The sequence below is a fragment of the Heliconius melpomene genome, chromosome 11 (genome assembly GCF_056956725.1).
Source record: "Heliconius melpomene rosina isolate 202511_hmr_F chromosome 11, ASM5695672v1, whole genome shotgun sequence".
Taxonomy (NCBI): domain Eukaryota; kingdom Metazoa; phylum Arthropoda; class Insecta; order Lepidoptera; family Nymphalidae; genus Heliconius; species Heliconius melpomene.
In genome coordinates, this window is record NC_140399.1 from 1,941,721 (window position 1) to 1,964,127 (window position 22,407).

General features: G+C 34.4%; 4 protein-coding genes and 1 long non-coding RNA gene across 5 annotated transcripts; 1 reads left to right on the forward strand and 4 right to left on the reverse strand.

The window, feature by feature from the left end:
- Positions 1 to 131: 131 nt before the first annotated feature.
- On the reverse strand, positions 132 to 3,611 carry RpLP0 (ribosomal protein LP0). The gene is made up of 7 exons (XM_085193010.1): positions 3,457 to 3,611; positions 3,200 to 3,288; positions 2,687 to 2,923; positions 2,025 to 2,181; positions 1,691 to 1,815; positions 932 to 1,168; positions 132 to 432 (listed from the first exon to the last, which is right to left on the reverse strand). Exons 2-7 carry the CDS (start codon positions 3,251 to 3,253, stop codon positions 292 to 294), a joined length of 951 nt encoding a protein of 316 aa, XP_085049136.1. The 5' UTR covers positions 3,254 to 3,288; positions 3,457 to 3,611; the 3' UTR covers positions 132 to 291.
- Positions 3,612 to 4,377: 766 nt separating this feature from the next.
- Positions 4,378 to 15,263, forward strand: LOC146534275 (PAX3- and PAX7-binding protein 1). Its single transcript, XM_085193000.1, has 16 exons — positions 4,378 to 4,728; positions 5,843 to 5,970; positions 6,599 to 6,841; positions 7,807 to 7,945; positions 8,471 to 8,575; positions 8,980 to 9,124; positions 9,777 to 9,966; positions 10,301 to 10,424; positions 11,323 to 11,508; positions 11,840 to 12,015; positions 12,551 to 12,615; positions 12,754 to 12,917; positions 13,260 to 13,449; positions 13,854 to 13,987; positions 14,483 to 14,657; positions 15,034 to 15,263. Exons 1-16 carry the CDS (start codon positions 4,575 to 4,577, stop codon positions 15,086 to 15,088), a joined length of 2,373 nt encoding a protein of 790 aa, XP_085049126.1. The 5' UTR covers positions 4,378 to 4,574; the 3' UTR covers positions 15,089 to 15,263.
- On the reverse strand, positions 6,254 to 8,494 carry LOC146534276 (uncharacterized). The gene is made up of 2 exons (XR_014878428.1): positions 8,410 to 8,494; positions 6,254 to 6,926 (listed from the first exon to the last, which is right to left on the reverse strand). It is a non-coding gene; the product is annotated as an uncharacterized LOC146534276 (long non-coding RNA).
- Positions 15,264 to 16,142: 879 nt separating the features above from the next.
- On the reverse strand, positions 16,143 to 20,211 carry LOC146534277 (protein arginine N-methyltransferase 9-like). Its single transcript, XM_085193001.1, has one exon. The coding sequence runs from the start codon at positions 19,852 to 19,854 to the stop codon at positions 17,671 to 17,673; it is 2,184 nt and encodes a 727-aa protein (XP_085049127.1). The 5' UTR covers positions 19,855 to 20,211; the 3' UTR covers positions 16,143 to 17,670.
- A 566-nt stretch (positions 20,212 to 20,777) lies between these two features.
- LOC146534278 (uncharacterized) lies at positions 20,778 to 22,316 on the reverse strand. The gene is made up of 2 exons (XM_085193009.1): positions 21,564 to 22,316; positions 20,778 to 21,484 (listed from the first exon to the last, which is right to left on the reverse strand). Exons 1-2 carry the CDS (start codon positions 22,181 to 22,183, stop codon positions 20,995 to 20,997), a joined length of 1,110 nt encoding a protein of 369 aa, XP_085049135.1. The 5' UTR covers positions 22,184 to 22,316; the 3' UTR covers positions 20,778 to 20,994.
- Positions 22,317 to 22,407: the final 91 nt, after the last annotated feature.

Below are 22,407 nucleotides of genomic sequence, written 5' to 3' on the forward strand. Positions count from 1 at the left end.
TTATTTAGTCGTACTTTTCCAAATAAATTAAATTATGTATCTAAACATTTTTTACTATTATAATATAGGATATATCTTAGTAGTATAATAAATATTTAATAACAAATAGGTAAAAATAAAACAACCACAAATACATGTAAATGTGTATATATTCACAATGAGAGATACAAAATGGCCGCCATATGGGTGTCCAGACCCGGCGGCGCGAGTACCTTCATTGCAAACATCCCCTTACAACTTGTCACCATAATGAGATGGTAAAGCATGAATAACTTGACTTCAATGGTAGTTTTAGTCAAAGAGACCGAAGCCCATGTCGTCGTCGCTCTCAGAGTCCTCCTTCTCGGGTTTCTTCTCTTCTTCCTTGGCGGCTGCCGCTGGAGCAGCGGCTGCGGCGGCGGGTGCAGCGGCAGCGACAAATTTGCTTGGGTCCTATGGATAAAAAGTCAAAATATTATTAATAAACATTTTCTATCATACTTTTGAATTTAGTGAAGCGGGTCGTAGTAGCGCAGGGACACAAGCATGAGACTGTAAACGCGACAGGTTGTGGGTTCAAATCCCACTCGAGGAAATTAAATCTTCAATATTCTATTTTCCTCACTCTGGTAACGAGGAAAGATTGGCGTTGAGTTCCGACACTCAACATTCAATATTTCCAGAATTCGGCGGAAAGTGCCGAAAAGTGAGTGCCGTAACAATAGGTTCCCAGGTTTCCTCTGCCTAACCTATGCAGGTTACAGACTAAAGTTATAAAAAAAAATATATACAGGGAGTAATAGAATGAAGCTAAATTTCTACGTAATCCAACCTATTAAATAAATTCTCTTTATATCTTTTTATGCATAATTTCTATTTATATTTAATAAAATGATACATTATGATTCTCTAATAGTTTCCTATCCATTAAATGTATAACAATAAGACAAACCTTAATAAACTCTTTAATAGTGTTAGCTTCCTTGAACTCAACGTCCGAGACAGCAGCAATGGCCAACAGGTTCTTGAATCCATTGGCGATGGAGTGAGGGGCGGAAGCCAAAGTTGGGTAGCTGATGGCCAATGAAAGAGCAGCTACGTTGGCAACACCTTCTTGGAACTTAGCACGGAGATCCTCAGGCTTAATGTCCAGAATGGCTGGGGCAAAGATGGTGCCAGAGTCATATACCTATCGAAAATATACATGTTAGTTAAACACAAATTTTAAACATTAAACAAAAAATTTGAAATAAGAAAACATGTCTGCTTTGAAGTTAGTATGACAGCAATTATGCTGTTATTTAAAATGTTCACAGCATATGTTTTCCCAAAGGTAAATTATCAGCATGTACTGTATGTACAAACTGTACTCAACGCTTTGGTCATATTATTGAGATGACAGTTGTATAAAAGCCTAGTTAGTATGTCTTCATAAATTGCTAAATAATTTTAATAAAAAAAAGGAACAACATGATGCAACAGCACAGTGTCTGATTATAAATATGACGGCTGTTGATTAGATTTCCACTCAATTAATAGTAATAAATTATTTTTATTTACTCATCTGGTTATGAGACAAGTGCAGTTTTGTGTTTGACAATTAACATGCTTTGTAAAGTGTAGTTTTAGGAAAAATTAAATACTATCCAAGGAATTGCTTTCAAATTATTTTAAATATAAAATATATAAAAATAAAATAAAATTGACTTACTTGCTTAACAACAAGACCGTATGAGAAAGGAGAGATGTTCAACATGTTGAGGAGAGTGGCCTCGGAAGCTCCTACTTTGTCACCAGGCTTCAAGATGTGGACATCGTTGATGATTTCAATAGTACCTGTGTGATGGGAAAATAAAATTAATAAACTCATTATATATTACTAATTTAACATAAAACTGATATAAATTTTGATAATACTACTTTTTGATCAAATTTCGAGACATTACACACTAAGTATAACAAACACTATTAAACTAGGCTCATGACAGCATTATAGTAAATTATTTAAATTTATTTTTACCCAAACAATATAAAAATTTTCTTACCCTTGGAAATCTTAGTAGGGATGGACAGAGCCTGGAAGAAGGCAGTCTTTTCGGGACCTAAACCGGTGTTATGGGCCGGGATGACCACAGCCAATGGAGCGATTGCACCAGGCCTGGCTGGAGCACGCACTTTGTTCTCCAGAAGCTTATCACGGACCTAAAGATAAAGAAATGTTATCTATTAATAAAAAAAAAATTAAGTTTGCTTCTTTGACCACCTCATCTGAGGATATACTGTTGAATACTGTTGATTTGTAAAAATCTTTGCATTAGATAGTCTATTGATCAAAGTCTATATAAAAAAAACAACTAAGTAATAATTAAGAGAGAGATGTATCTACAAAATGCCAGTGCAATTTTTATATAAAAAATCTTATCACACTAGGATAAATTTGCAGAATTGATTTTGTCTGAAAGCGAAGCCAAGTGACCAATGTGAAGTCATCTGGTATTAAAACAGACATATTTAGTAAAAAAAATTTTAGCTATGGATACAAGATCAATGTTTTAAATTTAAATCAATCACATCAACTACTTATTATTGTTTGTTTATAGTAATTTTATGCTACTATTATACAATACATCACCTTCATTTATTAGTTCAATTCTCTAAAAATGAATAATCCTTAAATCTATCTTTATATAATCTTAATCCCAATTACCTCAACAAGATCTCCACGAGTGAATACAAAGCCGACATTTCCTTTGATATGAGGGAGTAATTTCTCAAGTGCTGGGTTGGTCTCCAAATGGTCCTTGATAGCTTTACGCATCATGGTGTTCTTGCCCATAAGCACAATGCTGCTTCCTCGTAGGGAGATACGTATCTGCTGCATTTGCTGGGAGCCAACGTTGTCGGCACCCACGATGAAACATTTTGGGTACTCGTCTAATAATTGCTGGAAAGTAATTAAAATTTATTATTAAAACGGATGTGACACGACATTACAAGTTTTCCACCATATGTCAATGATATTGAAATTTAATGCTTTCACAACTAATTAACTTGACGATATTAATTTATTTTTAATACATTTAAAGAAAATAAACGACAAAAGTTTATAAAATGCAAGCAGTAGTGACTATGATTTTAATTAATTAATTGGAACCACGTTTTGACAGCATTACGTTTTTAAACAAAAAATGTTTAAAGCCATTTAATACTTAATACTTACGATAATCTTAGTGAAGTAGTTGGTTTTCCAAGTAGCCTTGTCCTCCCTACCCATCTTTGCGTGTGTAGGGACTTCGAAAAATTTAAGGACTAAAAATAAAAAATGGTTGTTTTAACTACGTGTAATAAAATAACTATAAATTAATACAAAATAAAGCAATAATATAGTACACTTATATGTGTATTAGATTTTGCATATATAAAAATAGAAAAATGAATAAAGATTGCATAAATAAAATATGATTTCATTTAACTTACCAAGACAAAACGCAAATAGCACGATACGTGCGCCTTGCGGGACGAAAAGAGAATGGAATTAGGGATGTCATAGTCAAAAATCAAAAAAATTATTAATGTCTGTGTTACCTTATTTTAAGCATATTACTTGTATTATTAATTTATTAATTCTAATTGACATAAAATTAAAGAATTAAAAAAAAACAATAATATAAATGAAATAATTGCTTATATTGACCATCTTGTAATCTCAACGTACAGTTGTTGTACACAAGTTGAAACTTTACTTAAATTTTTTAATGTTTTTTCTTAAACAAAATATGATATCGAAAACCATTAGTAGTAATACAATGTAGTAAAAGGTCTTAGTATAAAACGACAAAAACTTTATGAATTATCGAAAGTACAAGCGTACACTTGCGCAGAATGCGTTTTAAATTATTAAATAAGGACGCACACATTTACACCACGCTGCTACCCCATGAGCCCCATAATAACACGTCATTAACTGCACTAGTTTGTAGAAATGACATAAAGGGATATATATATCATATATTATGCACAAGACTGTACACGAGCGAGTTTGACTCTTGCCTGTGGTCATAAAGTATTTTTTGAGCTAAAGTAGATTACAGCAAAAATAAAGAGACACTAAATACTTTTCCATATCCATCAATATAAACTAATAAAATGTTTTAATAATATTTATCCTCTTTACTATTATTATGTGGACACCGTATCGTATACTGTATAGTGTATATTAAACTTGTATCTCTTTTCGGTAGATCTTAAATAGTTCATATTTATTGTAGGAAATAAAAATAACAATAATTTTAGGCACCTAAAAAACAATATTTTGTATTACTTATAATTTTTTAGACGAGACGAAAACGCCAATACTTTTAACTTTTAACTCTATCTATTGTCTCATTCTATATAGTCTATAGCTTAGCTTGCTCAAGTTCAAATGTAGCTGATCGACTTGAGACTTGACGTTTATTATTCTAATAATCAAAAGAAATTGCCTTTGGCGTTTAAATTTATGATAGGATGCCTATCATAAATTAATAGTATTTAAGAAAAATACATTAGTAATTAATTAAGTATATGAGCATTAAAAAGGTTTCTAAAGTGCAAATATGTTTCGCAAACCAAAGAAAATCCAGAGGCGTGTGTTTTGTGCGGACGAGGATGATGACGGCGAACCTGAACCTCCACCACCGCCAATTATTAGTCAAAATAAGAAAGAAAAACCTGTTAAAAGTACTCCTACATTAAGTTTTGCTGATGAAGGTAAAATACTAGAGGATAAGCTATTGCCAGATGTGTATCACCAAAAGTTTTTAATATTGTTGCCAAAAGTTACAAAATGTAGCATTAAAGACTTACTTTAGCAAATAGCTTATTATATTTTGTTTAGGATAGCTGTTAGCATATTAAAACTATTTGTGATATATTATTCCTTGTTTATTCATAAACCAAAAGTAAATAACCTAAAAATGTATTGTCTTACACATTAGCCATATATAAAATATGATCTTTAGATTTTCTTAAACATTTGAAATAAAGAATTTAAATATAAGCTAAGTTAATAGATAATTTAATACATACTATTTATGTAACGAGTAGTAGCAGTTTTTAAAGGAATATTTTTAATGAGATTGTATTGTTACAACTTATAAGACATGGTGACAATTGGATTTCAATTGTCTACAATAAGATTTACTGTAAATGTTATTTAACTGTCATAATATTTATGTAACTAATGGCTGCTCACAACTTTGTTTGAAGGAGTTTTATGAAACTGTCATTTTCACTTATTGTTTTGTATATAAACTAAAAATACTCATAATCCTGAACAACCTTTTCCTTAGATTTGCATATTTTTTATAGTTTAACTGGTGCCTAAAAGTTTCACATCAGATATCCTTTAATTTTTATACGTAACTGAAAAATGCTTTTTATATTAAATAGTTAATGATAAGATGCCAATTATTTATTTCTCATAGTTTTACTGGCCTCTTATGGCTATTTGTAAGAAGTTAACCTTCAAAACAAATTATACCCTTCTCAGGCTTAACTATACAATATAAAAATCTTATTCAAATTTTATATTATTTTGTGTACTAATATAAAATTATTACTTTATCTTGTTTCTTTAGTTTCTCTTAGCTGCTTTAAAATAACTAAGGGATTCTAAGTGCATGAGATAATTTAAAAAAAAGCAATAAATATCTTGTGATAAAATGTACCTCAGTAAATGGACTCAAACAAAAATTATTTTTACAAATGGAACCAGTAGTTTCTGCATTAGTGTGTTCAAACCAAATAAACTCAGTTTTAAAGCTTCATCTTCATAATATTAATATTTAGCTCAAAATTTTTCTTAATTATTTTAAAATTATAGAAGAAGAAAGTGAAGTGTTCAAGGTGAAAAAGTCTTCTCAAAGTAAGAGATTGGCAAAACGTCGGGAGAAAGAGAAAAAGAAAGTACCAGATGGTGATAATAATAGATATGACAATCACTATGATGAGGTAATGTCTAGATGCTGCATTCAGTGTAAATTTAGATACAGCTTTATCATTCCACAGCTATAATACATCATTGTCAAACATAATTTTTTGTTACTTTTGAAGAATAATAAAAAAAATACTTAAATATATAGGCTTTTAAACACAGCTTCAACTTTTTTTCTAACCATATATAGGGTGGAAGAGGCAGCGCTCCTTTTACTGAAACTGCATATAGGGTAAAATATTTCAAACCCAGAGCTAAAGAAATTAATCAAGGTACCTCAACAGTTCGGGTTTTTTAAAATTTTATTTCTGAATTATATGAGGCTTTCATAGAGTAGTTAAAACTGAGGATTCATTTAAAGTCGTGCTGACATTTCCACCTTTCCACCATTTATCTTGCCAGAATGAGGAAATGACAAATTATTTCCCTGAGTAAGGATTGAACCCCAACCATGTCTGTCTGGCAGATCCTGCCTTGATCAAATTATAACCATGAAGTTTATTTTAAAGATATTTGATGGTGTAATTTATTATCTTAAATTATATTTTATAAAAAGTATATAATAAACAATAAAATTTCATGATTACTTAAAATATAATACACCTATGTTAACCTTATTTACTACACCTTTTTTTAAATACATAGGAAAAATTTGAAGATGACAAAGAAAAACAAAAGCAGCCAAAGAAGAAGGTAACACTAGAAGGGTTGATCCTGTCCGGTCGTGAGGCATTAGCTGCGGGTGCCAATGACATGTCAGACGAGAGTGACAATGAAGATAACAGGGGTTTCCATACATACCGTGCAGAATCAGTTCGAGCTGCACTGGTCCCAGGCCACATACCTGACGCTGCATTGATCCACGCGGCACGCAAGACTCGACAGCAGGTATGAGAGGTGAGGGACTGAGGATGCAGTCACCGATGCTTTATTGATGATTTGTTCAACTAGATGGTTGTTTATTGTTTCATATCTGTGAAGAGATTTTTCTTCTACATTTGTTGATTCTTCTGATCTGACACTTGTTGTATAGAGTGGAGATTTTTTTTAAATTTGTGAATATAGTTTTGTAGGTGATTGTTTGAAGTAGTAGAACATGCTATGGAAAAGATGTATTTTCATTCCAAATTTTAGTGATAATATATTCATTTCTTTTTTCGATTTATATATTCAAGGTTCATAGGTCCAAGATTTGTAATTGTAGGGTATTTCCTACATTTCTTTAGCATATTACTACTTATTACATATACATATAGTCACTTTAATGGTAAATTAAGTCAATTCACATATTACAAGTGTCTAGATAATAAGTTTCTAGATAAATTGAAATATTTAGATTAAAAGACATGATTTTAATAAAAAACTAAAATTTGAGTTAATATTTGGTAAAATAATGTCTTCATTGATAATCAATATGTTGAAAACTGGTAAGTAAACCATTAAAGTGATATGGGTAATTTACTGCTATGCTACAGTTTTTGTATTTGTTTTGTCCAGCACTAAGTTCAGCTCTTAAGATAAGTATATATTCTTGTGAATATATAAAATTTTTATATGAAAGTGTTTGGTATTGGCTAGTAATAGTTCAATTTCAATATCTTTATACTTTTTAATTTTGAATTGTTATTTTTAACCTGTGCTAGATGTTCATAATAATGAAAATATTTGCTTGTTACACTGATACAATAAAATTTACCTAATAACGTATTTAAATATAGCATATAGAATGACTTTTTTCTTTTCTTTTAATAATGTCTACAGGAATTATCCTGTATTTTATTCTACAATATTGTTATATGTCAATACCAAACACAAATAAAAACATATATTTCAACACTAATTTCTCCCTACAGGCACGAGAGTTAGGTGATTTTGTATCTATTCAAGATAATGGTCCCGGCTCCCGGCTGATAAAAGAGGATGATGCTGATGACGATGAAGACGGCAGGATACAGGTTCGAGGGTTGGACTTGCCTAGTGATAAACCTAAGCGTGAGTTTGTATATGTAGTATTATAGGGTTGATAAAAGGTTGAAAGGGTAATGGGTTTTGTATTGTGATTTTTGTTTTTCTAAAATTTTACTTAAATTGAAAGTTAGTATTCAAAAAGAAATCTAAGTTCTATAATCTAATATTTTTGTTAGTCAATTTATTGGTTTTATGTATAAAAAGTAACCAGTTTTATAATAAAATTCTATTAATTTCAAATGGGGCACCATAAAGACATACTGAATGAATATAATATTACTATTCAAATTCAAATTCAAAATATTCTTTATTCAAATAGCCAATTATTATAAGCACTTTTGAATCCTCGAATGAACATATGAACAAAAAGCTACCACCGGTTCGGAAGGCTGTTCTGCTGAGAAGAGCCGGCAATATAATTATATCATTGTGGTCCAGTAGGGTAGCATCTTGACCATAAACTTGATATTTGTATGTTCAATACTTACTGAAGGAAATAAATTGTTCGTCTTGTTTATTATTTATAGTTATATTATTTTCTATGAATAGGTGGCACGGCAGCTATGGCGTCCGATGAAGAAATGAACAGCGAGGCTGATGAATGGGAGGAACAACAGATTAAAAAAGCTGTACCATCTATAGTTGACATAACAGGTAATTTATAAAGTGTAAAGTATAAATTATAATACAATATTAAGTTTAGGTGTTTTAAACTGATCTATAGAGCTTAAAATCCTATAGGATTTTGTTTTACACTATAAATATTTCCATTGTATAACACAAAAAAATTAATTATTCCTAAGAGAATCGTGTCAGATGTTTTATCTATATCCTATTAAATAACTACATATTATGTATTATACTAGTATTTACTGATTTATTTATTCTTTATTTACATTGAAAATGATAATTTTTATACAATAATTAATATGACGCATTTGTGGCGTAGTTGACATGCACCTGACAGAATGCAGTGGGTTTGCACTGAAATTAAACTTATTTAGACACATTGCTTGTATGTATTTTTGATGCTTTAATTTCTATGCTTTACTTTTCAGCCGACGCAATAGAATTAAATCCCTTCGCCGTAGCCCCACCGCCGCCCAGGTTGGAAGAAATACCGTCTCACCTGCGTCCTCTCACATCGGTCGATCAACCTCCTTTGACGAGTGTACAAGGACTTGTTGATGCTTTGAGAGATAGGTGAGTTAATGTGATTTTATTAAGTTGTTTTATAGATATTTATTTATGTATCAATCAATTTAAAACAATTTTTTTCCCATATGTTGCTATTTGCTGGAAAAATTCTACATAAAAGCGTCTATTCTAAATAGTAGGATTTGATTTCCTGGGTGCATCATGGGCTGTAGTTCAGCTTTGAACAGTAAAGGCATTATTTTTCAGGGTTAATTGTGGGCACGAGATTATTCTGGTGGCCATGTGTTGTTTTTTTTATTTTGGTACAAAGATTTATGAAGATCTATGTTTTAACATGTTGTCGATGTTCTTTTTTGTTAATGCCTTAAGAGATATGTGGATCGGATAAGTCCAGTTATGGACCTCTATCTAGTATACAGTTTTGTATGTAGACCTCTCCCAATCTTCCCACTTTTGTCATTTTACAAAAAAAATACACAAAATATGATACATATTTTTATCTTCAAAGAGTTTTAAAAATTACCTTTTCAATATGGAAATATTTTTATTCTAAATGAATCTTTAATCAACGTTGCAGTTGATTCTGAAAATTTTGTTTTATTTGTTACTTAAAATTATTGTATGTTTACAACATATCATGTTTGATAATTCAAAAATGCCTTCAAACTATAATTGAAATTAAAACTTCCACAAACAGGTTAACTCAGCTACAGACAGAGCGCAACACAACGCTGCAACGCCGCAACACCTGCGCCGAGCGACTCTCCGCGACGGTGGCGGCCCGCGACGTGTGCCGCGCGCGCACTTCCCGCCTCGACGCCGCCTACCGGCGCGCGCAGGCCGCGCGCGGATACGTCACTGACCTCATTGAATGCTTGGATGAGAAGGTGAGTGGTATACAGTGTAATATATATGTTTGATCTGATTTTCTGATGATAACAAGAAATAAATTGTAGGTTTTTAGTCTCTTATATTTTATCATTAAACTCTGAATGAGACTACATATTTGACTACACATTTTTGAAGCCACTCAATACACAACCCCTCAAGATTCCGGTGGAAAGCGGAGTATCTTAATGGAGAATGAATTGTCTTAATGGAGAATGAAGTAGTATCTTAGTATCTTAACTGATCTTAGTATCTTAACGCTAAATTCCCTGGTTCCCTTTACCTACTCTGTTCGGAATACAGCGTGAAGCTACTATAATTTTTTATTTTTAGATGCCAGAATTAGAAGCGTTGGAGGCTCGTGCACTAGCGTTGCACCGACGTCGCTGCGAGTTCATAGTGGAGAGACGGAGGGCTGATGTAAGGGATCAGGCGCAGGACGTTCTTGCTATGGCTGGTATTTATTTGTTTGTGTTATTTTACTTTTGTTGTTTAATTTGTTTTGATTATTATATCTTATTGAAACTATCATCATCGCCGTATTATTTTACGTACGATTTAAAACTCTCATTAGTGATTTCTATTGACTTGTAAACAAGTTTCAACATTGTGTAACACCTTTCAACACAGTAATCATTGTTCGGAAACTGGTGACACGATAAAAACTTATTAGTCGACTCACCAGTTTTCTGAGAAAACTTATTAAAATCTCGCCCAGTATTAGCATATTGGGTCTTACATCTTAACGCTTCGAGTGACTGCCAGTATCAGAACCATTCAAATCTTTTGAGAAACAATTAACTGTGAAAGGCTTGCACTGTGAACACTTTGGCTTTTTGTAGACACGTCTCATTGCAGTGCATTCTCTACCGGATATATCATGGAGAGGGTTCTGGGTAATTGTATAACATGTGCCCTGCCGCCCAATTATCTAACCGCTTAGTGCATCACAAACTCAAATACCATCTGGATATGTTGCACTCTACTACCGCGCGGTTTCGTAGGATCCAACCCCCACGCACGTTAGCTGTGAAATGGCCTGTATATGGCAGTATTTACACGACTTGGGTACCTTCAAAAGCGAGTTTGTCTCACATGCCGGCAACGCACCTGTAGCTCTTCTGGTATTACACGGGATCGTGGGCGGTGGTGATCACTTACCATCAGGTGACCCCTACGTTCATGTGCCTAGTCTTTTCCATAAAACAATATTAGTTTCCATGCTGTCCCTAAACCCCAGCCCCCCCCCCCCCTAGCTGTGATGTATCCCGCGAGAAACTAAGAAAAATAAAATAATAATAATTGGTACAGTAGGATATAACAGAAAAGCTTAAAAGAACTTCGCTTTCCCACAGCACGTGCAGGCGCATCAAAACCCGTGGATTCAGAAGAGAAACGTCAACGCGCCGCAGAGCGCGAGGGGCGCAGGCGCGCGCGGCGATTGAGACGTGAGGCGGCCGGCGCGGCCTCGCACCGCGACGGCGACTCCAGCGACGACGAGCTGCCGCCCGCGCTGTGCCACCAGTGCGCGCAAGACACCGGTCAGTGCAGTGCCACTTGTTATGCTCATAGAGCACTACCAAACTGGCGCAGGGCCATAAGTGTGTGACGAAACGCAACTGGTTGTGGATTCGATCGCCATTCGAGGAGTTTCAAATATTTGTTTCAATTTATATTTTAATATCTTCGCTCAGATGTCGATGTAAGGCGCAGCATCGAGTTTCGCCATTTAACACGCATTGCCTCTAGAATTCGGCGGAATGTGGGGATCGGGGTGTCTTAACACAAGATTCCGTCTGTCTACTCTGCTGTTTGGGGGATACAGCGTGAAGTAGATTTTTTATTTTATATTAATAAATACATACATTACAGAGTCAATTCGCGAAGCCTCGTCCCGCCTATTCGCGGATGCCCTAGCAGCGTGGCGCGGCGTTCGCGGCGTTTGTGCCCGCCTCGCGCGTCTCCGCCGACGGTTACCGGCGCTCTACGCCGACGCCTACCTCGCTCACTGCCTACCGAAGCTGATAGCTCCTTATGTGAGACACGAGGTAAAAAATGATGTACAGTAAGTCGACGAATCGTGGCTCCCCTAAAGTTAACTGGAAATGACTGCATACATATATTTATTTTCAATTTTTTCTTAATTTTCATTATTATGTTCCCGAATGTACAATGTGCTAAAGTTCAGAACGCCGGTTGTGGGTTCGGTTCGCATTCGAAGAAGGGAAACATTTCATATTTTCATTTCCCAGCTTTGGTACCACGACAAAGCGCGGCGTTGAGTTCCCCCACTCAATATGCAATGCCTCCAGGATTAATGAAAATGGGGTGCCTTAACTCTCAGAGTTCCCAGGATCCCTCTGTCTACATTACGAGATTCAGCGTGAGATAAAAAAAAATAGTGAAGGGAAATGTTCCTGTGAAAAGGGAATTTACAGTTCAATGAAGAATCAATGACTTGCAGAAAATTGTATCATATAATCAAACATTCAGTTTTTTTGTATGTAGAATTTAGTCTTTTAGTTTTTTGGTATACAATGTGAAATCCAAATTAAATTGTTTTTTTTAAAATTCTCTTTGCAGTTAATATTATGGAATCCTCTAGCTGATGAGGACAACGAGGACTATGAAAAAATGGACTGGTACAAGTGAGCATTATACAAAAATACATTGTTTGTTGAATGGCGCCAAATCAACTCAACGCCACGCTTTGCCTGGTTACCAGAGTGAAAAAAATTTATATTGAATATTTGATTTCCTAGTTGTAAATTTCATTCAATTTCCAGATGCCTTATGATGTACGGTGTGACGGTAGAAAATCTGTCCAGTGACTCAGAACAATCAGATGATGAACAACCTTCTCCTGTTACTGAGGAGTCGGTGAGAGAAGACCAGGACCTGATGCTGGTGCCAACTATTATTGATAAGGTTGTCCTACCTAAGATTGCTGGTAAGTTATATTAGCTAGAGTGGATTGGTTTCCAGTATAAAGTGGCAACATTAATAATTGGCTAGTTATTAGGAAATAGAGCTGCCAGTTTTCAGAAAAAAAGTTAATTATATTAATAAAGTATTTATTACAAAAATATTTTCAGATAAATTTATAGAGAACAGTTCTATTTTATAAAAGAAAAAAAAAATAAGAGTGTTCAGAAAGGGAAGGGGGTGCACAACTCTCTCTCCTCCCTGGTGAAACAATACATCCTGGACCTCCTCACTCCCTTCTCCCATCAGGCTTTCTGTACTGACTATATACCGAAATAAAATGTTTTGCCTTACTTAAACTCTCCAGAGCTAGTGGAGCACGCGTGGGACCCGCTGAGCGTGCGCGCGTGCGTGCGTCTGCGCCACGTGCTGCTGCGCGCGGCCGCCCTGCCCACAGGAGGTGGGGGCGGAGCCCTGCGGCGCGTGTGTGGGGCGGCGCGCGCGCGGCTCGCGGCGGCGCTGGCGGCTGACGTGTTCCTGCCGGCGCTGCCTCCGCAGTGAGTGAAGCTTTTATGTTACTTCATTTACTTTGCATTGTCACGATTCACGATGACGACCCTTATGAAAGGGTAGATATAGAGAAACTAGCGTTAGGCGTCGTTAAATTTCAGAATTTTTCTGCTTTATCAAGACAAGACACAAAGAACACAGTCTTGACAAATAGTTCTCCTTGTTAATTTCTACGACTAATTGGGGCCACCCCAAAGTTAGGTTTTCTGAGTTTTTGTGCCTACACTCTGCAGGAAGATAATAAAAAGTAGGAAAACATACTAATAATCAAAAGTAAGAAATCAAATGCGTCTTAATTTCAGGGCGACTACCGCACTGTACATATATATCACATACAATACTAATAATTATTTTTGATTACATGAAATTCAAAGTAAACATTATTCCACAGTATTCTAGAAGGTCCTGGCGGATCTTTCTGGAAGCGTTGTCTCGGCGGCGGCGTGCGGTTGCTGCGTGCAGCGCTCGCCCTCTCTGCGCCACCAGCGGCGCTTAACGCCGATCCACTCGCTTTATCATTGATAGGTAAGAAATATTTATTATTAAGTAAGTCCTGCTGGGGAATCTGCTTACTGAACGTGGACCTATTTGTGGCCGCCCACTAGGATTTTCCACTAGGAGGCCAGTCGTGGCTGATGGGTATAAAATATTAAGCATTGTAGTGCTTTTATACAATCTTCTTCCTTTTTTTATACATTCTTCTCTTACAATCACTCTTTTATACTTTTATACAACTGTCTGGTTGTGGGTTCGATCCCCAGTCGAGGAAATGAAATATTCATTTAAAATGTATATTTCCATTTTTTCGCTCTGGTGTTGAGGCAAAGAGCGGCGTTGAGTTCAACCTCTCAACACGCAATGCCTCCAGAATTTAGCGGAGAGTGGGGAACGGAGTGTCTTAACACTAGGTTCCCTCTACCCTGCAGTATGCGGGATACAGCGTAAAGCTGATTTGATTATTTTATATTAATATGAGGCCACTTAGAAAGTATTATTACTTATGTGTTTATTTATTCCCAGAAACCCTGAGCTGCGCGGCGGGCGCGGCACCGGGCCCGCAGGTGGCGGCGGCGGCGGCCGCGCTGGCCGACACGCTGCCGCGCTCCGGCGAGCTGAGGGCGCGCGCGCTGCGCCGCCTCGCTCAGCTCGCTCAGCTCGCTCTGGCGCGCTTACAGACTGACAACGCCATGCACCTGTAAGATATTAATGGTTTCTACAATGTAACTTAATTGGCTACAGATAAAATAATATGATGTCTAAAATATTTTTCGTTAGCTTATCTGCACATAGCAGCCTAAGCAGAGGGGACCTAAAAACCTAGGGTTGCGGACACTTTATTCTCCATTAAGACAGTTCCGTTCCTCGCTTTCCGCCGAATTCTTGAAGCATTTGGCAGAACTCATCGCCGCCCGTGGCCTCGGTACCAGAGCGAAGAAGTGTTAAATATTTTATTCCCCCGAGTGGCAATCGAACCCGAACACTACCATTGCATGTACAGTCGCACACCCGTGCCCATGCACCACGACTCCCTCTAGAAGACATATTTATACATTATATTTTTTGTATTTCAGGAAAGGCCTAGAACAAGCGAGAGGTGTCCTAGCAGAAGCGCGAGCGGTTGAATGACATCACGCTCATTTCTAATCCTATCTTCACGCGCCACATCTAATAAATATTTAATGTGATGTCTATATTAAATATACATTAAAAAAAAACAAAAAATGATGGTATTCATTGAAATGATTTAATTAAAATTATTATTAAAAAATATTTGAAATAAATAAAATAGTTATTTTGTTTAGTTTCGTTTTTTTTCATGAACTTTGATTTATTTATTTTTTTTATTTAGTCATTTTACCTTTAACATATTGTGCAAATAATTATGTATTTTGTATGTGAAATGAACATGTCGAATTATACTCCACAGTTACATGTCACTTAATGCATGTTTGATGCTTACTGAGTTCTCTGCGTGAGCAGCAACCTCTCACCTCTTTAAATGAAAGCACAGTTTTAAGTACTCTGTAAAAGCCTAATGCAATTAAAACAAAAGTGATTTTGCCAAAAATTAAACGATGTTTTTGCCAAACAAAATAATAAATTCAATTATCGTTGTAAAATATAACGTTATTTGTTAAGAATGACGCACACAGACACTAATCAATCAAAGCGGCAATGTTGCACACACCTCATACACGAAGTCGAATCGTAGGCATTAGCGGTGAAGTTGAAGGTAGTTTATGCGTAAAATAGAACAAGAGATATCCCTTTCTCGTTCTGGTATATTTTTTGAGAATGAAAAGTGAGCGGTCGGCAATATTTAGTTGTATTTTTGTAGTAGTAAGTAACTGCATCACAGGTAACACAGTAAAACACACACACACATAATAAAAATAGATATATAGAGATAAAAGAAAATAATAAACCTATGTCTAAGCTGTTGATTAATCTTATTTGGTTATTTAAGTACGGGTTTGAAATATTTTACCCTATATGCTGTTCCAGTAAAAGGAACGCTGACGCTTCCACCAGTATATGATATTTTCTAAATTCCTATCAATCTACATTTTGGAGATAACTGTATAGAAAAAACTAAATTAGAGGTTCAACCTTTTTATTGACATCCTCCACATAATATATAATGGAGCATGGCAAAAGTAAATGAGAAAAAAACATGCCATTTTCAAGACACCTTTAATAAATTTTGAAAACAAACAGACATTGGAGTACAATTAAATGCAATTTGCTTGTTACATCGAGAACCTCTAATGTTAACATGGATTCAACAGCGCTACTTCTATGTCTACATGAATACAGTAGGACCGACGAGTCGTGGGCGCAATGTAGTTAGGCGTAGACAACTGCGCAGAATTTTTCTGATTTCCTTCGCGAGTGAACAATCTACAAAAGTTAACAAAGGCTAAGTTCAGAGCGACCATTGCTTGTCGACCGTACTGCAAGTTAATTTTACAATTTACTATGAATTAACAAAAAGATTAACTTGTTCCAATTTTTGCAATTTTGTGATATCATTGTTCCAATTTTTGCAATTTTGTGATACCAGCCCTGTTACCTTCCTTTTTATAATTATCTAATTCTACCTAATGTTATATGCTTTTAAATCATGCATGCATATGAATACGACGTTAAAATTCGAAATTATTTTTTTTCCAACTTCATGCTGTATGGAAAGAAACTAATGTTAAGAAGATTCGATTTCAGTTCGATATTCTGTCTATGGTGACTAACAGAACTCAACAACGTACTTTGTCTTGCAGGGCAGGGGATTTAAACAATTTTCAATCACCTGAATGGTGATAGAACCCACAAACATCGCGTTTACAGTCAGAACCTGCCCCACTATGCCACAACGGTCTTAATGGCCTAAACGGCTATAATTAATAGCTATATGACCTAAAACATATAAATGTGTGGTAAATAATCATATGTTTAATATGTAATGAGATCACGAAAATTTTATTCCTAAAAGAGTAAAATGTTTACAAAATCTGAGAATGCTACAGTATATCTAAAATAAGTAAAATACGTCTTTTGAAGTTACAAAACAAATACAGATATAGAATACAGTTCTGTGCAACTTAAATTACAAACTAAATAGCATTTTAGCAGTAAATTGCACTAAAGCCGATATTTATAAATCGCTCTCAAGATCGGTATCAAACTTGAGAGTGGTTTATAAATAGAAGCCCAGGTGAGGATGGTTTTCTTAAAACTATGATTATAGACAGTTTATTGATTTTTTTTTAGAGATTTAATCCCATAAGATTCTTTCATTGCCAAATACATATCTATAATTTGTAAACATTTCCAAAATAGGGTTTTTTTTGACAAAACTCCAATTACATCAATTCAGATTTTTAAATGGCAATTCAAATTGGCACTTATTTTTTTCCTATAAATTATATTAATAGTTGTGCATTCAAACATTATAAAATAAAAACTACCTAAAATTTGAGCAGATACTTTAAATATTTACCTAAATGTCAATAATTAATAATTATTTGAGCTTCAAGCTCCTTTACATTTTAGGTTTCACCTTATGAGATTAAATAAAGAGACTAATTCCTTTTAAGAAATCATTAAATCAACAGCATTGACTAGACATTAAATTTACACAACAAATTAACTGCTAATAATATTATTTTCATATTAATAATATTTTTGGATTACTTAGGATCAAATATCATTTAAACACTCTCAATATCAACAATTAATTTAAAAGAACCATCTGAATCTACACAGCATAGAACATTTGCAATATTGCCTCTAGACATGGGAATGATAGGATTTGCCAAGAATGCAATGCCGTCTATGAAACTTTGTGGCCTTTTTGTGTTAATTTCAGCTAGATTTTCCATCAATTCTATGGTATACCAACAAATTATGGCATTGGCATCTCCATCATTGCTTATTACTACATTAACAACATTTGACATCAGCTGACAGCAATTTCCCAAATTGATTGGGGCTGTTAAAGATACATAATCCAAATGAGTATAATCAACACCAAAAATTTGTGAAACCTGGTATTTGTTTACATGCATAGACATTTTGTATCCTACATTTGAGTCATGCACCCTGTTAGTGATGTCTATCCAGTTACTGCTGACTACTTGGCCCATCAATGTCACACTGGCTGGCATAAACAATCCACCCTGTATTAGATTGTTATTTCTTAAATTAACAGCAATATCTTTATGCCGTAAATCTATATCCCCACTTATGTCAAAGGGATGGCAGAAAATAGCATGAAATTTGTCATCTTTGAAGACTTCGTGTGTCCAAGAGTTTCGCATTAAATATGTAACTTTTTCTACTGGAATATTATTCACTCTAATAATTTCTTCTATAAACAGTTGGTCTGTTTCATCCTTGGCACAGCAAATTAAAGAATGGACTCCTCTTTTGAGCATCAGCACTCCAAAGATAGGGAAAGGGCACAGATCTACTATGTTAATATCAGACATCTCCTCTATCTGACCTAAATATACACAAGCCATACCAATGCATTTCTTAATTGTTTCTATATATGTGGTGTCATTTAAAAATCTTAACATTTCTGGAGTTATTCTCATGTCAGCATCGCCATTGGGTTTCATGATCAACCTTTCATACTGGAGAACAAAATTAGTATTAATTGTATCATTCTCTTCATATGTTTTTGGTAAATTGTCATAGAAAACTGCTTGTTGCCATGCATTAGCCCTATTTTTATCCCTGGGGTCTGTAGTAATTGAAATATTTTCAGTCAATGATAAATTAAACCATCCAATAAAAGTGTTAATTTCTCCTTTCTCACACACCTTTAAATCTATCACATATGGCTCTGTCCTACTAAGTTTATCATTTATATCATTAATATTATTGAGATCAACTTTAATAACTGATGCAGGAGCAGTTAAATACTTTATATCCTTGTAGAGGTGGACATCTTCACAATCATAAGATTCTTCTTTACTATTGACATGAATATTTAAATATGAGATCCCTAAAAGAGTTTTTATTTTAGGACATAGCTGATATTTAGAACTGAGAATATCAGAGTTGGCACCCATTATGAAAAATTCAGCTTTTCCCGGTACAACTTCAGCACCCCCTGTCAGTAAATTCTCCCAAGCATGAGACAGTGAAGACAATACATGTTCTCCAAATAATCCTGCATCAAATAATTCTGTTATTAACAAGGACTTTTTCCCTCCCATATCTAAATGGTTCATAGTAGTAGACAATTTATTAATAACTACAACTGCCATCAATAACCTATTTTCTTCTAATATACAGTCTGCAAGCTGCACCATTACTTCTGAGCTGTCACATGCTGCAATGGCTTTTGGGTTACACTCTGTGACATACATTGCTAGCAATCCAGTGCCAGTGCCAAGGTCTAACACGCTTGTTGTCTTTGGTATTACTTTCTCATGAATAGCTGCTCGATAACTGTCGTTTCGTATTTTATCATTTATCATTCGAAAATGCCATCTCTCTACCATTAAGTTTTTCAATGAATTTAAATTTCTTTCAGCAGTAACGTATCCAGCGTCGATCACTAATGCCTTTTGAAATTGACTCCACGCTTCTTCGTGAAAGCCAAATTTGTAAAGGTATTTACCAATTTCATTTAACAAATAAATATTTCCGGGAAAAATATTAATAGCCCTATTGAAAATACCGAATATATCCTCAATTTTATTGGAAGCTGCCAGAATTTCATTTAGCTTCATCATAATAGCCCTGAATTCAGGTTCATATGCTGTTTTTAATTGGGGGCTCCTTTCAAAGGCCATGAAATATAAATCAAGGGATTTGCTGTAACGCCCATTCGTCGATAGCTGCCTTGCATATGAAATATATTCTCTTGCCGTTCCAGACATTTTACTGTACAATGTCGAAACACTTCGTAAGAGATTTAATTTACGGTTTTATTTTTAAACTTTAATATCAGCTTGTATATTCGCAATTCATGCATGCATAAAGGAAGTGCAAGTGCATTAGTGCATGCAAGAAATCAACATCAATATATTTTGACACTTGACAGCGACTGAGTGACATAATGACAATGATCCACAATAAAAACAAAAATACAGATAATAAAAAATATAAGATATCGGCTATTACCGTAGGATAGTATAGGACATAGCTAGGTATTTTAGTATAATGTAAGTTATAGTTACAGTACACCTGTAGTACTGTACTTATCATATTTTATAATTACAGGCAAGAAGTATGTAACACGCATGTAACTAGATAATTAAAATATAAAAAAACGAACGTTATAAGTTCCTCCACTCAGCACGCAATATCGCCTGTTTAATTACCGCGTCCTGGTACCAAGCAAAGCGCGGAGTTGAGCCCCACCATATAACACGCAATGCAACAAGAATTCGGCGAAAAGTGGGATATGGAAGTGTTTCAATGGGAAGGGAGTCTTAACACGAGTCTGTCTGCCTGCTATGTGCGGGATACAGCGTTAAAAAAAACTTCAGTTCAGTTCTTAATTTATGGCGCTTCAAGCGTGCCAGTAGAGCACTAATCACTTCGCCAATGTCATGTTGTATGGAGAAGACACGAAGTAGATTGTAGGGTTAAAAAAAAACTCAAGAAAACAAATTAGTTATATAAGGCCTTTTGTGGAACTATTAACCCCAAGCAACAGCGTATGTTTAAATCGGCGGCCAGGCCCACACAATATAATTTCATATGTATGTTTAAATACATTTGCTGACTATTTGATATAAATTCCACTAACAAATAAGAAATTTTATTAATTACTAATATATAACAAATAAATTCCACATTTTAATATCAATAATTTATATCATTTAAATAATAAAATTCTATTTCTTAATATTAAACATGAATTTCAAATTAAATTACTTAATTTAAAACAATTCAAATAAATAGAACACAATATTAATATAATATTATGATGATACAAGTCAATGTATGACTACATTACTATTAATCCTTGTGTTTTTGTTTTTGTACTATGATTTTTTCCACTAACATCAATGTTATTTTTCTTTGATTTCTATAACAGTATTCCAAGGACCAGCAGAAAGACCATTAATGTGAGAACTTGAAAAAGCTTTTTTAAAATAGTCTAATTTTTCAAAATCATTAGGACAAAATCCTAATTGCCCATATTTATTACAACCAGTTGTCCAAACAGTGTTATCTTCTAATAGCAAAGCTGAATGTCTTGAGCCTGCAGTAATATCTATTATATTCATTTCTATCTCCGTATCATTGTCATCATAAACATCAACTAATGTTGGTATTGTATAATTTTTTTGAGCTTTTTCTTCTTCACATATTTTATTGAAATTCATGCCTAACTGGCCTGTATCATTCCAGCCCCAAGCATAAAGATCTCCATATTCGCTTAAAGCTAAGGAATGCCAACCTCCTGCTTTGATTTTAACTATTTTAATACCAGACAAAGCTTCAACTTCTGTTGGTTCATCCAGATTCGTTAAATCTCCGTGACCAAGTTGTAATCGCCTGAAAAAAACATATAGATGATTAAATAAAAATAAATTTAAGCTGAACTGTAAAATAGAAGTATAGTTTATTTATGTACCTTCCATTTCCCCATGTGTACACTCTGCCTTCATTTGTAAGTAACATATAGTGTTCATAACCACATTCAATATCACATACCTTTCCTATACAATGCTTTGTATCTACATAAGTGGGCATCTGTCCTATATATACATTGCCTTCTGATGATAAATAAATGAAAGTGTTATTAGTAACTGCTACTTTAATAATATTGTCAGTTACTTTTAACTTTTTTGCAGTATTCTCTTTAATAGGCTCTTCTACAATATGAACTTTCTTGAATTTGGCTAACTCCAAATCATAAAACCAGACTGATCGTGTTATTTTCTCTACATAAACTAACATATAATCATTACCAGCAATTAATAAGTTTGTATTTTTGAAGTCTTGCTTATATTCTTTGAATACCGGTACTTTAACAAGTTGATTGTCTTTCCCATGCCAAGCTCCAGCAACGTAAAATATATCGTTAATTTGAAAAATGTTATATGCCCAGCAGCAAGTTATAAGTTTAGCCTGTTTTAAATCAATATTGGTATCATGTTCAACAGCCACATTTGTAAATTTTTCAAAGACACTGGTATCTTGTGAACACGGGAACCACTGTCCAAATAAATTGGCACCAGCAACTATGTACATTTTTAATATATGAATGGTTGATAATGTTTATGCTTTAAAATATAATGCACTTGATTTGTTTCGATAATGTTACCAAAATCAATTGTCAATAAACAAACTTTTGCTCATGTCAATAATGAAACTCAAATGTCAAACAAATCCTTATCGGCAATGTAAAAGATGTGATAAGGTTTTAATATTGAAAATAAAAGTTATTTTCAATATTCAAAAGGCGAAACTATGCT

Bases quoted from the DNA above. Each gene is read 5' to 3' on its own strand.
- LOC146534277 (XM_085193001.1), bottom strand. From the start codon at position 19,854: ATGTCTGGAACGGCAAGAGAATATATTTCATATGCAAGGCAGCTATCG.
- RpLP0 (XM_085193010.1), bottom strand. From the start codon at position 3,253: ATGGGTAGGGAGGACAAGGCTACTTGGAAAACCAACTACTTCACTAAG. The intron at 2,924-3,199 runs GTAAGTATTAAG...ATTACTTTCCAG, and splicing joins ACTACTTCACTAAGATTATC to CAATTATTAGACGAGTACCC. The intron at 1,816-2,024 runs GTAAGAAAATTT...CCCATCACACAG, and splicing joins CCCTACTAAGATTTCCAAGG to GTACTATTGAAATCATCAAC.
- LOC146534278 (XM_085193009.1), bottom strand. From the start codon at position 22,183: ATGTACATAGTTGCTGGTGCCAATTTATTTGGACAGTGGTTCCCGTGT. The intron at 21,485-21,563 runs GTACATAAATAA...TGTTTTTTTCAG, and splicing joins TACACATGGGGAAATGGAAG to GCGATTACAACTTGGTCACG.
- LOC146534275 (XM_085193000.1), top strand. From the start codon at position 4,575: ATGTTTCGCAAACCAAAGAAAATCCAGAGGCGTGTGTTTTGTGCGGAC. The intron at 5,971-6,598 runs GTAATGTCTAGA...TTAAATACATAG, and splicing joins ATGACAATCACTATGATGAG to GAAAAATTTGAAGATGACAA. The intron at 9,967-10,300 runs GTGAGTGGTATA...TTTTATTTTTAG, and splicing joins TTGAATGCTTGGATGAGAAG to ATGCCAGAATTAGAAGCGTT.